At 39.1% G+C, this 15839-nt stretch overlaps 1 protein-coding gene across 5 annotated transcripts in view; it reads left to right on the forward strand.

The window, feature by feature from the left end:
• ANO4 (anoctamin 4) overlaps positions 1-15839 on the forward strand; it is a 450544-nt gene that overhangs the window by 358723 nt on the left and 75982 nt on the right. For all 5 annotated transcript variants that reach the window (XM_067697681.1, XM_067697682.1, XM_067697683.1 and 2 more), the window contains one exon: positions 13243-13325. In XM_067697681.1, the coding sequence (XP_067553782.1) occupies positions 13243-13325 (83 nt within the window). The remainder of the gene's footprint in view (positions 1-13242; positions 13326-15839) is intronic.

Here is a 15839-nt window from a genome sequence, read left to right on the forward strand (position 1 = left end):
TCCGAAATCAAGGTGTCAACAGTGTTGGTTCCTTTGGGAGACCCTGTGTGGGAATCTGTCCCATGTGTCTCTCTTAGATTCTTGTGCTGGCCAGCAAACCTTGGCATTCCTTGGCTTGGAGAGAACATGGCTCCAATCTCTGCCCCCCATCTTCACCTGCATTCTCCTCGTGTCTCTGTTGTCTTCACATGGTGGTCTTCTTATATAAGTACACGAATCATATTAGATTAAGGGCCCACCTTACTCCAGTATGAACTCAACTAGTTAATCTGCAGTTATTTTATTTCCAAATAAGGTGACATTCTGAGGTTGGAGCTTAGGACACCAACATATTTTTTTGCAGGGGGGACACAATTCAGCCGTAAAAGAGTATATGTTGAAGCCTGAGTTCTGTTTATCACACAACATCTGTACCACAACAGAGAACCATGGCTTCACCCTGTAGGCAGCAGAAAGCCAGCTGAAGTTGTAAACTGGGGAGTGACATCATCAGTTGTGTTTGGGAAGCAGCTGTGGCAACAGTGTGGGGAGGGGTGAAAGTGGGGACCAATAGGTAGCAGGTAGCCACTAAGAAGGCTGTTCCAGTGCTCAGTTAAAACATCATGCAGAATTGTGTGTCAGGGAAGATCTTAATTACAGAATAAAAAAATATATATTGGGCTTCCCTGGTGGCTCAGTGGTTAAGAATCCGCCTGCCAATGCAGGGGACATGGGTTCGAGCCCTGGTCAGGGAAGATCCCACATGCCACGGAGCAACTAAGCCTGTGCACCACAACTACTGAGCCTGTGCTCTAGAGCCTACGAGCCACAACTACTGAGCCCACGTGCCACAACTACTGAAGCCCACATGCCTAGAGCCCATGCTGTGCAACAAGAGAAGCCACCACAATGAGACGCCCACGTACTGCAACGAAGAGTAGGCTCCGCTCACTGCAACTAGAGAAAGCCCGTGCACAGCAACAAAGACCCAACGCAGTCACAAATAAGTAAAGATAAATAAATTTTTTAAAAAACAAATACATTATAAACATATATAAACATAAACATATACATAAATATATTTTCCTTGCTTTAGTTGTTTGTGACAGACAAAAATTGGAAATAACCTAAATATCCAACAATAGAATGGTTAAGGAAATTATAAGTAGCCATTAAAAATCATCTTTCCAAGCATATAATAATGTAACACAAAGCTATATTTAACTTTTTTTAATATAGGATACAAAGCATACAAATAAAGTGTGATTTCAGGTATAGAAGCGTCACCGAGTCCAAAGTCCTACTGCTCACTGCATGACAGGCCAATAAATCGAGAGATGATATACTGGGGCAAAGAATAGTGACTTTATTCAAAAAGCCAGAAGACTGAGAAGATGGTGGACTGGTGTCCCAAAGAACTATCTTGCCTGGATTTCGATGCTAGTTTCTTTTGTAGAACAAAGAGGGGGGAGGTGAGGAGGAAGAATAAAAAAGGCTATAAGTCATTGTAGATATTTCCTAGTTCTGGACAGACTCTGGAAGGGGATGTGTTAATTTCTTCTTACTTGCAGCCATTCACAGTTGGGCCTGGTCAAAATGTTTCCTGTGAGCTAAACAAAGGTATTTTATATTATATTAATGGTGGTGTCCTCTGGGTGATAGGATGATAGGACATTTTTATCAGTTTTAGTTAGGTATAATTCACATAAAATAAAATCCAGTGATTTTAAGTGTACATTTTGACGTTATGTCAAACATATATAGTCATGTAACCGTCACTGTAATGATGACATAGAACATTTTCATTTTCCAGAAAGTTTCTTCAAGCCTCTGAAATAAGCGCCTTGGCAACCTCAAACGTGCTTTCTATCACTATAGTTTACTCTGTTCTAGAATTGCATACAAATAGAGTCTTTCAGTATTTAGCATTTTGTTTCTGGCTTCTTCCACTAAGATTAAAGCTGTTGAGATTCATTTATATTGTTGCATATGTTGGTAGTTTGTTCTTTATAGTATTCCATTGCCTGAAATATACCAAAATTTGTTTATTCATTTTATCCATTTGTTTACCCAAATGTTGATAAACATTTGGATTCAATCCAGTTTTTAGCTATTATGAATACAGCTGAGACTTAACGGCTATTATAAAAATTTTTTGCACATTTGCATAAAAGTCTTTGTATTTATTTCTCCTGGGAAAATAATTAGGAGTGGCATTGCTGGATCATAGAATAAGGGAATGTCTAACTTTATAAAAAATTGTTTTCTGAAGTAGCTGTGCCGTTGTGCATTCCCAGTAGCATTATATGAGAGCTCCAGGTGTTCCACATCCTCACAAACACCTGAAATTATTAGTCTTTATAATTTTAGTCATCCTAGTGGGTACATAGTGTTATCCCATTGTGGTTTTAATTTGCATTTCCCTGATGACTAGTGATGTTGAACATCTTTCCGTGAGCTTGTTTGCAATCTGCACATCTTTAGTGAAGTGTTTGTTCAAATGCCCATTTGTTATTGGGTTGTTTGTCTTCTTATTTTTAAGTTAAAAGAGTTATTTATATAATCCGAGAAGTCCTTTAGCATACTATGTTTGCAAATATTTTTCCCAGTTCGTGGCTTTCATTTTTATGTTCTTAATGGTATCTTTTAAAAAGCAAGCGCTTGCAGGGAGATCAGCTCGGTGCTTTGTGACCACCTAGAGGGGTGGGGTAGGGAGGGTGGGAGGGAGGGAGACGCAAGAGGAAAGAGATATGGGAACATATGTATATGTATAACTGATTCACTTTGTTATAAAGCAGAAACTAACACACCATCGTAAAGCAATTATACTCCAATAAAGGTGTTAAAAAAATAAAATAAAAAATAAGAATAAAAATAAAAAGCAAGTGCTTGGAATTCACTGGCAGTCCCGTGGTTAGGACCTCATGCTTCCAACTGCAGGGGGCACAGGTTTGATCCCTAGTTGGGGAACTAAGATCCCACATGCCTTGTGCCATGGCCAATAAATAAATAAATAAACAAATAAATAAATAAATAAAAAGTTTAAAATGAAAAATAAATAAAAGGCAAGAGTTTTTACTTTTGATATATTCCAATTTAATTTTTTCTTTTATTTTGTGATTTTTGTTTTTTTAAGAAATCTTTGCCAAACTCAAGGTCCCTAAGATTTTTTTCTAGAGAGCTTGTAGTTTTAGAACATATATTTAGGTCCATGAGTTATTTCAAGTTGATTTTTGTATATAGTGTAAGGTAAGGGTCAGATCCATTTTTTTTGCATATATGGATATCCAGTTGTTCCAGTACTACTTGCTGAAAGATTATCCTTTTCTTCCTTGAATTTTCTTGGCATATTTTGGTTGAAAATCAGTTGGCCATGTATAGGTCTATATGTGAAATTTTTTTCTGTTTGATCTATATGTGTACTTTTATGTAATAACACTGTGTTGATTATTATAGCATAATAGTAAGCTTTGAAATCTTCCTCTTTTAAAAAATTGTTTGGTCTGCTTTAGGTCCTTTGCATTTCCATATAAATTTTAGAATTAACTTGTCAATTTTTACCCTCCAAAAATGCTGATATTTGATTGTGATTTAGTTGAATCAATAAATCAGTTTGGGAATACTGAAGACCTACTATCAAATATTTCTACCCATGAATGTCATTTAGCTTTTCATTTATTTAATTTCTTTAAGCAATGTTATGTAATTTCCAATGTACAGGTCTTGCATGTTCTTAGAAAATTTTCCAGAATCATATTGTCTAGTACTCCAATTACATGTATGTTAGACCGCTGAATATTGTCCTACAGGTTACTTATACTTTGGTTACCCTTTTTCATTCTTTTTAGTCTTTGTGTTCTCCAGGCTCCTTTTTATATTGTTTCTGTTGATCTGTCTTCAGGTTCACTGATCTTTTCTTCTGAAAAAGCTAATCTTCTGTTAATCCTATCCAGTGTATTTTTCTTTTCCTGTCTTGTATTTTTCATCTCAGATTTTAATCAATTGGATCTTTTTGTATATTTTATCACTTTCCCCATTGTGTTCACGTTTTTATCTACCTTCTTGACATATGAAGCATATTTATAATACAGTTGATTCTTGAACAGCACAGATTTGAACTGCACAGGTCCACTTATATGCAGATTTTTTTTCAATAAATATGTACTGCAGTACTATATGATCAGCAATTGGTTGAATCCACAGATGTGGAACTGCTGATACGGAAGGCCTACTATAAAGTTATATGTGAATTTTTCAACTGCATGGGGGTTGGCACCCCTAACCCCCACATTGTTCAAGGGCCAACTGTAGTTGTTTTGTCATCCTTGCTCTATCATTTCTAGGCTGTCAGTCTGAGATTGATTGAATTTTCTCTTAGTTATAGGTTTTATTTTCCTGCTAATTTGCATTCCTGGTAATTTTTTATTCAGTGCTGGAAAGTGTTGAGTTTTGGGGTTTTGTTGTGTTTCTTTAGTGCTGGACTTTGTTCAGGCATGCAGTTAACTAACTTGCAGCCCTGTTTGATCCTTTTGAAACTTGTGTTTAGCTTGTTTATTGTAAGTCCAGAGACTTACAATAGTCCACAACTAAGGCATCACCTGTATTAGGCCTCTTATAATACCTATGTATTATAGTACTCTGCATTCTGACTAGTGGGATTGTGAACTACTTCTGGCCCTCTGTGAACTCTGAGGATTGTTTAGCTACCAAGCAGCCTCATGTAGTTTCACCCTATGCATGTCAAGAGTAGAGGGGACCTTGTTGCTGATATTGCAGCTTTCTTTTAGTACAGCTCCTTCCTTCCTGGTGTTCTGCCCCATAGATAATTGCCAACTCACCCTCCCTACTCAATCTCTGTCTCCCCAGCTCAGTAAGACCACTAGGCCCTGTTTTTCTTCTCCCTGCCTGAACTGTATCCTGGGAACTGCCTAGAAGCAATGAGTTGGTATGCTCCTAGGGCCCACCTCATTTATTTCTTTCCTCTCGGTGTCACAGGTTTGCACTGTCTCTTGTCCAGTGCTGATAACAGCTATTTCTTATATTGTAGTAGTTAATCCTCATGAGTGGAAGCGAAAGTCCTCAGCCTGCTGCAGTTTAATGGCTTCTTATAGAAGGGAAGCATACGCTCAGACAAGGCCTCAGAGAATTGTGGTTCCCTGGAGAAACTGCCATGATCCATGGTGTCTCCTAGGCAATACCAGTTCAGAAACACTGTTGGAATACCCAGAGCTAATCTGACCTGGGGATACAGACTCTTCTAAACTCTGCAAACACCAGTGCATAAGCTAGTATGTGAAAATACAGGTATATGGTAGTGAATATTATTTTATAATGACCATCACATTATTCCTCTGTCAGGAAACTTGGGAAACCAAATTAATCACCATATGTTGTTTGAGCATGGGAATCAGTACAGCTAGCAAAATCCCGAGAACATTAAAAGAATGCAATTAATAATTGTTAAATGAACAAAAGAGGGGAGCAAGAACTATTTTTTTTCTGCTTGATTAATCATTCTTATCCCATGTCAGGATACCTTTCTAATATCTACATTAGATGAAACTACCCAATTTGTGTTCTTAGGCCCTTGTTTTTCCTCAGCTACCCTTGTTTTTCCCCTATCTGGACACACTGACTTTCTCCAGAAGAGGTCCCAATGCCAGTAATAGTTTCGGCTTCTTAAAATGGAGTCACATTCCTGTCCTTCCTGGATCCTGAGATTACCCTCATCTTGGCATTTTAGAGTGTTTCACAAACTCTCTAGTCACTCATTTATATTCATTTGCATTATTACTTCCAATGGCCTACCTCAAATGTTGCAAATTAGCAACCCATAAAAATATTCTGTTTGGTTTTCACCAATTTTTAAAATATATGAATAAACTCTTAACATTTTAAAATTGAGATAGTCCATGTGAAAATACATTTTCATAGTTCCTTTTGAAAAATTTGAAGAACTTGCCACAGCAGAATCAATGAGAACTGAGAAAAACCTACCACTTTACATGGTGCATACACTTCCCAATTTGTCCCAAACCCCACCACTCCCTATTGATGGCTTCTTCCAGGTTTTGTACTGATCTGACCCATTTAGCATTTGAGTTTGTGACTTCTAACTAAGCTCACTCATTGTGTGAAGATTTTACAAGTTAAGCTCTCAGGATGTGACTTATTCCTTTATTTCTAGGTTCTTGAAAAGCACATCATTTAAACTCCTCTGCTCTACCCAGCATGGCTCTCATTCAGATTCAGTGGAAAAGTCAAAAGCTTTCCAGACAAGCAAAAGCTAAGAGAATTCAGCACTACCAAACCAGTTTACAACAAACACTAAAGGAACTTCTCTAGGCAAGAAACACAAGAGCAGAGAACAAAAGAGGAAGGGAAGAAAAAGACCTATAAAAAAAATTAAGAAAATAACAATAGCAACATACATATCAATAATTACCTTAAATGTAAATGGATTAAATGCTCCAACCAAAAGACATAGACTGGCTGAATGGATACAAAAAACAAGACCCATAGATATGCTGTCTACGAGGGACTCACTTCAGGTCTAGGAACACATACAGACTGAAAGTGAGAGGATGGAGAAAGGTATTCCATGCAAATGGAAATCAAAAAAAACTGGAGTAGCAATATTCATATCAGACAAAATAGACTTTAAAATAAATTCCTCATTTCTTCCTCCAAATGAACATTCTCAGAAAGTTATAAAGGACTGAAAAGATGAAATCTGTTAGTATTATTAATTTTACTTTTAAAAATTAAAATTAGCATTGGGAAAAAAATGACTGAAGATGTGTATGAAGTAAGTCATTCTGCTTTCCTAGGAAGTAAGAGAATCATCTTGACCAGGTTTCTGAAAATGCTTTGAGTCATCAGACAGCAGGTCATCATTCTGAAATTAAAATCATAAGTACTCACTCATAGGTACTCCTCATTTTATTCCTGGCCAGAGCTCAATTCTTCTTTTTCTCCAAACAAATGGAACATAATCTTTTCTCAAGGAAAGACGTTAGACTGTAGGATCTTTAAGCTCCTTGTTTTTTCAAAAATAAGAAAAATGCCTTTAAAATTGTTTTCTGGGATTAAACATAATTTTCCTCTGGACTACCAGTGCAGACATTTTTAAAGTGAAGAATCAAATTAGGCCTCTCAATACCTATTATGTTACCAGAGGGCAAAAATTGGCAGCATTGTATCCCTAGTAGCTTTGGGAATAAGTGTGGACTTTTCCAGGCCTCCCAGAAGAAGAGTATAGATCCGAGAGAAGGATACAGAGCTAATGTCAGGCTCCCACAGTGAACCTATAACCCTGGGGCACAGCACTTCTGATTTATAACTAGTTTCAGCTCCTGTGGTTGGGAGAGTAGGCTTTCTTTGTCTTCCTTTGTCTCTCTTTTTGGCTTTTCCCATTTCAGTAGAAGTTAAAGCTCTCAGATTAGAGTGTGGGCTCCTAGCTAGGAGTCATGTAGTTAGCACCTCTGGCTCCTACTCTAAATGCCAGTTGTGCCCCTAGTCCTTGTAACAGCCCAAACATCCCTGTTGTGGGTTGCATTGTGTCCCCCCAAAAAGGATATGTTGAGGTTCTAACTCCTGATACCTGTGAAAGTGACCTTATTTGGAAATAGGGTCTTTGAAGATGTAACGAAGTTAAGAGGAGTCCATACTGGATTACCAGTATGACTGGTGTCCTTATAAGAAGAGAAAACAGGGACACAGACACTCACAGGGGAGAATGCCATGTGAAGACAGAGGTAGAGGAGCAGTACCTCTGCAAATCCAGGAATGCCAAGGATTATGGGAAACCACAAGAAGCTAGGGGAGAAGCATGGAACAGACTCTCCCTCAAAGCTTCCAGTAGGAACCAACCCTGCTAACACCTTGATTTTGGACTTGTAAGCTCCAGAACTGTGAAAAACTAAATTGCTACTGTTTTAAGCCAAAAAAGAGGCAAATCAAGTTCAAATCTCAGTTCTGTTTTTTACTAGCCTTGTGAGTTCTCTGTACCTCAAATTTTTCATCCATAGAATAATGAAAATAATGCCAAACTTTACAAGCTTTTTAGAAAATAAAGATTAGTACCTAAGATGTAATAAATACTTACTATACAGTAACTAAATAAATGGTACAGTATTTCAACCCTGCCATGGAAGTTAAGATATGCAGCTGAAAGAGGAGATTTCCCTGCATAGGTCTCTATAAATGCCTTAGGAAGATGATGAAAGATAGTTATTCAATGGGTTTTTTTCTAACTAGAATGTTAATCATGGCTATACTTTCCAGAAAAATCCCTGTATCAGTTAAGATGAGTAAAGTTAGCTGCCGTAATATACTAACTGCAAAACCTTGATGCTCAGTAGAACCCACAAACTTAAAACCCAATCAGGTGTTCCTGGTTGTCAGATAACCTTCTACCTGGTCATCCAAGTACTCAAATTCCTTCCATCTCATGGTCCATCCTCTTCTAGATCCTCAGAGTTCTCTCCATTCATCAAGCAAAAGGAGATAAGAAGCATAGGGAGGATACACCTACTTCTTAATTCCTGAGCCCAAAAGTGACGCACATCACTTCTACTTACTTTTCATTGGCCAAAATTTGGCTCATGGCCACATATAACTGCAGTAAACCTGGGAGATATAATCGCACTATGCTTAGAAAGATGATAAATGGTTTCAGTAAATGCATAGGAGTCAGCCACAAACCATAATTATTTTATTTAAGAAAATGATAATAGAGTGTGGCCTGCCGAACACTCTATGTCATATCTTCCTTTTGTGTCCCTTATGGGCTGCATGTGGCAAACTTCTCAATTGTGTGTGATTCGGAGCCAAGAGTGTCTTGCTATTTGAACACTAGCCTACCTGAACACTAATCCTGACCCTGTCTGCACTGACAGAAGTCTCAGAATTTCCTAATGTGTCAACTACTGTTGTGAGAGGATTGTTGTTTGAGATTGGCATTAACATCTCAGGTGAACTTGTTTGTGGGTAGATCAGGTAGAAGTACAGGGTGGAGAGTTGGGCACAAGCAGGGTCCTTAGGATCCTTGTATCCTGGGCTGGTAACAGGGCTTTATTTTATGGGTGATGTGACTTTATTGACGAACCCCCGCTCGGAGACCTGGTTAGATTGGGGTTTAGAAAAATCATTAGCAGCATGGAAAGATAGATTGGAATCTAAGAAGTTCAAAATGCTAGCAGTAAGTAGCTGAGAAAAAGGAAATTTGGGGGCCAAATTCTTGTGGAAATAATTGCATATATTAGAAAATGTTGACAAAACACGTCAGAATGTTCAGTCTTTTGAGAATCAATATATAAAATAAATATACTTTTTAAAAATTTTGTTTAAAGATATTTTCATGTGGACCAGTTTTAAAGTCTTTATTGAATTTGTCACAACGTTGCTTCTGTTTTATGTTTTGGTTTTTTGGCCCTGAGGCATGTGGGATCTCAGCTCCCCAACCAGGGATCGAATCCACACCCCCTGCATTGGAAAGGCAAAGTCTTAACCACTGGACCGCCAGGGAAGTTCCAAAAGAAATATACTTTTAATCAAACTTAATCATAGTACTGGGCAGTATAAAAGAAAGATATAATATAAAGATATATATATAGATGGATACATATACGTATAGCATAAGCCAGCTTCAAAGGAGACAAAGAGGAAAGTGTGAGCTCATGACATAAGGCAGCATATAACTTACCACACCCAAAGCACATGGGCTCCCAGAGCTGTGTATTTAGACAAAGGACTTAAATCATGGAGTTATGAGGGTGGGGGGTTGGAGCTTTGCCTTGAGAAGAGATCACCTATATTGGTTTGATTACATCCTAGTTCATACATAGAGATAGAAGCATATTCCTCCTCAGATGAATGGGGATTTTCACACAAAGACATAAGAAAATGGCAGCTGCACAAACAATTCATTTCTTCTTCTCATCTTCCCAAGTTCTAGAATGGAAGAGAGGAGAGGATTATTGGCTGAAGAAGGGAATTACTGCTTCGAGTTTCTTTCTCCTTGAGGCAGGGTTCAGCACATGCTGGGGAGAAGGAAGCTGGTGGAATAATTCTTACAGCCACTGGCTTGTCTTGGAAATCAGTTCCTACAGACGAGAACCACAGATGGGTCAATGGGGCTTGTTGGGAGCAGCAACAGCCTATAAGACAGACTGGATGTGTATCCTGTGGCCTTAGGCCATCCCAGCATGACCCCCGAGCAAGCCTTTCTGAGGCCAAGGGGTCCAAAGCTTTTCTTCTTACGGAGAAAAGCCACACATTCAAGGTTTGGCTGCCTTGTCTCTTCAAGGCTAGGAGGGACTCTGGAGACCAAAGAGAGAAAATCAATAAAGTGGCATTTGTTTGAAGGGCCAGAGGACCTAGTCAAGGAGATGTTTCAGGGACCCCATGCAAGGAAAAGATAATTTGGTGAGGCAGAGGGCAAATGTGCAGAAAGAAGTTAACACAGCAGGCCTGCCTTAGAGAGTCCTGCTTTACAGGGCTGGCCCGTGGCTGGCATCTGGGAACTTAAATTTCAGGAGAGTTTCTACCACCCTAACTACTAAGAGTAACTTGTTTTACATTTGAAACGGTTTGCTCAAACATTATGGTTTGTGCTGAATACCTACCTGATTTTTTGTGAGGCTTGGGAATTTTGGAATGTGCTAGGCAAAGGATGTCTGTGTGACCAGCCCCTGATAAAAACCCTGGGCACTGAGTTTCTAATGAACTTCCCTGTTAGACGACATTTCACGTGTTGTCACAACTCATTACTGGGGAATTAAGTACATGCTGTGTGACTCCACTGGGAGAGGACTCTTGGAAGCTTGCACCTGGTTTCCACCAGACTTCACCCCATGTGCCTTTTCCCTCTGCTGATTTTGCTTTATATCCTTTCACTGTAGTAAACCTTAGCCATATGTACCACTATATGCTGAGTCCTATGAGTCCTCCTAGTGAATCATCAAGACTGGAGGTGGTCTTGGGAACCCCTGACACAATAAGACTCCTGGCAAGGATTCCAGTGGAAAATAGCTGCTCAGTTTTTGGCACTTTTCTTTCTTCATTTTTAATTGGAGTATAGTTGATTTACAATGTTGTGTTAGTTTCAGGTGTACAGCAAAGTGAATCAGTTATACATATACATATATCTATTCTTTTTTAGATTCTTTTCCCATATAGGTCATTACATAGTATTGAGTAAATTTCCCTGTGCTATACAGTAGGTCCTTATTACTTATCTGTTTTATATATAGTAGTGTGTATATGTCAATCCCAATCTCCCAATTTATCCCTCCCCCCTTTCCCCCTGGTAACCATAAGTTTGTTTTCTACAGCTGTGACTCTGTTTTGGTTTTGTAAATAAGTTCATTTGTACATTTTTTTTTAGATTCCATATATAAGTGATATCATGATATTTGTCTTTTCTCTGTCTGACTTACTTCACTCAGTATGACAACCTCTAGGTCCATTCATGTTGCTGCAGATGGCATTATTTCATTCTTTTATATGGCTAATATTCCATTGTATATATATATACAATGTATATATATTGTAATGTATATACAATATTCCATTGTGTGTGTGTGTATATATATATATATATATATATATATATATATATATATATATATATGTATATCTTTACTCCTCTGTCAATGGACATTTAGATTGCTTCCATATCTTGGCTGTTGTAAATAGTTTGGCACTTTTATTAACCTCCAAAGACATATGTTTGTTTCCATTTCCCACTTCTAGAATTAAGCACTTGATTATTTTAGGCGTGACTTTCTTAACGACTATACTCTGAATTTTTCAGATTTTAGAGAGGCACTGTGGTACATATATCATATATTCTATAATACCCCATGAGGTCTGGGAAGTACCCCATATTCAAATACATTAATATGGCTGCTTTCAACGTATGTGTACTCTCACTAAGAGGGATAAATGAAGACTTTGAGTAGCCTCACCTCAGTCGAAGTCACAGCTTGCCACAAGATGAATTTGTGCCAAACTTAGGAGAAGAAACATACAATTTTTAGAGCATTTTGAATTTTGCCATTGCGAATAGGGATTATATTGCCATCCCTCATTTGCTTAGCAGGAAATTGAGAATTAGAAAAGTGAATTCGTTTGTCAGTGATAGCACAGCTTGTATCTGAACTGGATTTCAAATCTAGGAATGTCTAGGTCACAAGCCAGAGAGCTCTTAACTATTACCCTATACTGTCTTTCCAGTTACTTATTTTTAAACATGTCTTCTGTGTCCGAATACCACTAATAAGGAGGTAGTGTGAGAGCAAGGGGGAGTAGAAAAGAAGGAAGTAGTTGTTTCTCTTTGGAATGGACATTTGGATGTTTACCTTACCCCATGAAACTGATTCCAAATATATGACATATTTTTCTCCTTTGAAGTCTGACTACACAGCAAGGCCCAATAGAGATGGTTAACAATTACCTCTCCTAGGGTATCTCTGTGATATCCTTAGTTGCAGTCATCCTCTGAGTGAGTAGCTGAGTGTATGTGTTCCCTCATTGGGCTTGTGACTTCCAAGGCAGCAGGAATGTGTCTAGATTATTTTTTGATCTCTCTATCATTTTATAATGCTCAACAATTCACTTGTGTTGATATTTTTAAATTAAACTGAGTAGAAAGTTACTTTGGCTAAATGAGGATATCACTCCCAGCTTTACCTGGGTAGGGAGTCCAGCAGGTTGGGAAAGGTTCTTAACAGAATTTACACACTTTTGCCTTCAATGTGACAATAAAGAGATGGTTTGGAGAAAAGAGAAGCAACAGGACAGCTTCCTCCAACAAAACAGCTTCCTTCAGTAAAATAGGAAGATACAGTCTACACAGATATTTATCCTGAGGGGAATTTGGGGGACAAGGGATCACTGGCAATCAAATACATGTGAACTGCTAGGCTTTGCTTTTCCTTTTCTGCCCCTCACTTTTCAAATGATGTTGGTAACCTAGTTTTCTGTATTCTTACATCTCAGGAGCTTCGTCATTCTAGTAAGTCTGCTCTGCTTTGACTTGCAAATCAGCTTAATTTAAATCTCTAAGTTTTCATTGTGTTTGACACAGACTTAGTAATTCTCAGAAAATGATCCTTGTTAAATAAAGTTTATCTAGAAATTCTGATATTCAAGAATGCTTACACAAACTGTCATTCTTTACAATGGCTTCATTATCCATTGGCACAGTTAAAGGCATTGTTTTATTTGAAAATGTCTGCCTTTCTCTGCTTGTTCCAGCGACAGTTTTCCTGGAGTTTTGGAAAAGACGGAGAGCAGTAATTGCTTATGACTGGGATTTGATAGACTGGGAAGAAGAGGAGGTTTGTATCATTTACCTCAATTTTCTTTTTTAAAAAAAGCCGATAACCAAGAAATACACAGTCCCTCTTGAGTCATCGCTCTCTGGCCTGTGATGGAAGTCAGGTTGATTCATAAAACATTTTTTATACCTGTCTTTATAGGAAATTTCAAGAGGAATTAAAAAAAAAAGCACACAACGTTTTGATTTCTTAGTGGAGTAAAATTCCATGACTAAGTAAAGCATTTCACTTGTAGGTAGAGGCATCAGAAGAATTGGTAGTAAGATTTGTTTAGTTTCCTTAAATATTATCCATTCTCTTTACTTTATCAGAAGGAGAATATTAGCTTCACAATTGTAGGCACATGGAAGCAGACCTCCTAAGTACTCCAAGGAAATGGTTCTGTGAACTCTACAGGACCCTGGACAGTGACCAGATGTGCACAGGCTCAGTAGTGTTCCCCTAAGTGATAAATACTGAGGGGAAACCACTCCTCAAACAGCCTCTTTGGTGGATGTGGCTAAAAGCAGGACCAGCTCTAGATAAAACCGTCCAGGAGAGGTAAACTCAGTCCCACAGACTTCACTTTCTCAGCATGTCACTCTCCCTTTATCCCCTTCTAGGCCAATACACCATGCCCTTTCCTAACCCGTGTCTGGTCTTTATCCTCTCTCTCCTTGCCCCATTCCTGTCAGAAGTCTCGAGGACCCATGGGTGGGTTTGGTCACCATGTGCCCGGCCTGAACTCCTCTTCCCTTCCTCTCATCTATTATCTCCTACCTCTCCTGAGTACCATTTCCTCAGAGCCTTGCGGGGCCAGTAAATCAAATACACTAGTCATATATGATATGATAATGGGTATCAATGGGTGTTTTCCTTCCAAGAGACACAGATATATATTTTTATAAATTAAAAGGAATCTTCTGTAAACATAACTGAGAATTTTAGCCCTGGGATAGGCTTGGTGGGGGAGATAATTTTGAGGGGAGTGTTTTTTCCTTCAAATCATGCCTCGTGGATGGCTGCCTTTTCTCCTCACACCCATGAACACATTTGGGTAGTTTTTAAATCTAGAAATGATACTGGGATTCTCAGCAATCCCTGTTCTTGTGATGAGGCCTCTCTCATGCTTTTATAAGCATGCATTCTCTAGAAAATGGTTTTCTGAGTTGGAAGAGACTGCCCAGGTGACTTCTGGGGGCTACCAGCCACAGCCAGGCTGCATTCAAGACTTCCTCCTGGGTGGAGCTGTTCTGGTTTTTGTTACACGTGTTTATGGGAGTGGCTTTCGAGTGGGATGGAAAATGCTCTTTCCTGGGAAGCCGAGTCACCACTAAGCAGCTGTGTCATCTAAGACAAATTACTTCATCTTCGTTTTCATTTATAAAGAAGAATGTTTCTAAATTTTCCCCTTTCAGCTATAAAGTAGGGCATTAAATAATTTTGACTAAACCAGTCTAAAGTCACTGTTGGCCCTTGTGGTAGGCCCACACTGTGAGTACCCTTAGGGTAAACATGTCCCTTCAGAAGTCTAGACCTTCTGAACTCCCAGCCCTGTTAAAAAGCGTGGAGTGCTGAACCCTGCCTTCACTCAGCACACCTGTGTACAGGAACTCACGTCAGGGGCCACGTGCAATTCTATTTCTGTTTGGGATTCATTGTAGAAATGCCTCTTACTTCTAGCCTGTGGTTCTCAGCTTGCTGTACAGAAGAGCCCAGACATGCTGCATGCCTTCTTCAGGGGTAACCCAGGATGTTACTTTGCTAGGGCCGCCGTAACAAAGCGCCACTGACTGGGTGGCTTAAGCAAAAGAAGTTGACTGTCTCACAGTTTGGAGGCTAGTCTGAGATCAAGGTATTGGCAGGGCTGGTTTCTTCTGAGGGCCATGAGGGAAGGGTCTGTTCCCAGTCTCTCTCCTTGCTCCCTGTATCTTCACATTGTCTTCTCTCTGTGCATGTCTCTGCCTAAATTTCCTCTTCCTATAAGGAAACTAGTCATGTTGGATTAAGGTCCACTCTAATGACCTCATTTTAACTTAATTACATCTGTAGAGACCCTGTCTCCAAATATAGACACATTTTGAGATACTGAGGGTTAGGACTTCAACTTATGAATCGGGGGGTGGGGTGGGGACACAATTCAGCCTGTAATACCCAGGATGACAGGTCTGGCTCCATGACTGGCCTCATTTTCTGGATGATTAACTCAGTGACCCTTGATGACACTTATAGCCTAATGAATTGAGTTTCCCAAAGAAGCAGAATATTCTAGATCTGTTTATATCCTGAAGTGTAACTACCTAAAATAAAGGAGGCAGAGGCTGTTTACAACTGTATCTCCCCCTGACCTTCCCCATTACCTGCCACTGTGTAAAGTCAGCATTGGGCTTATCCTGCAGCAGGAGACGGGCTGCCCTTCCTCCTACACAGGGAGGCCACTACCAGACTGTGCCCATCCTCCATAATCTCTCTTCTGTCAGCTCCTTCTTTGCTTTCTGTCAGTACCTTCATCTAAGTCTTGAGTGTTTCTGCCTG

This window comes from Pseudorca crassidens, chromosome 11 (assembly GCF_039906515.1).
Source record: "Pseudorca crassidens isolate mPseCra1 chromosome 11, mPseCra1.hap1, whole genome shotgun sequence".
NCBI classification, from domain to species: Eukaryota; Metazoa; Chordata; class Mammalia; order Artiodactyla; family Delphinidae; genus Pseudorca; species Pseudorca crassidens.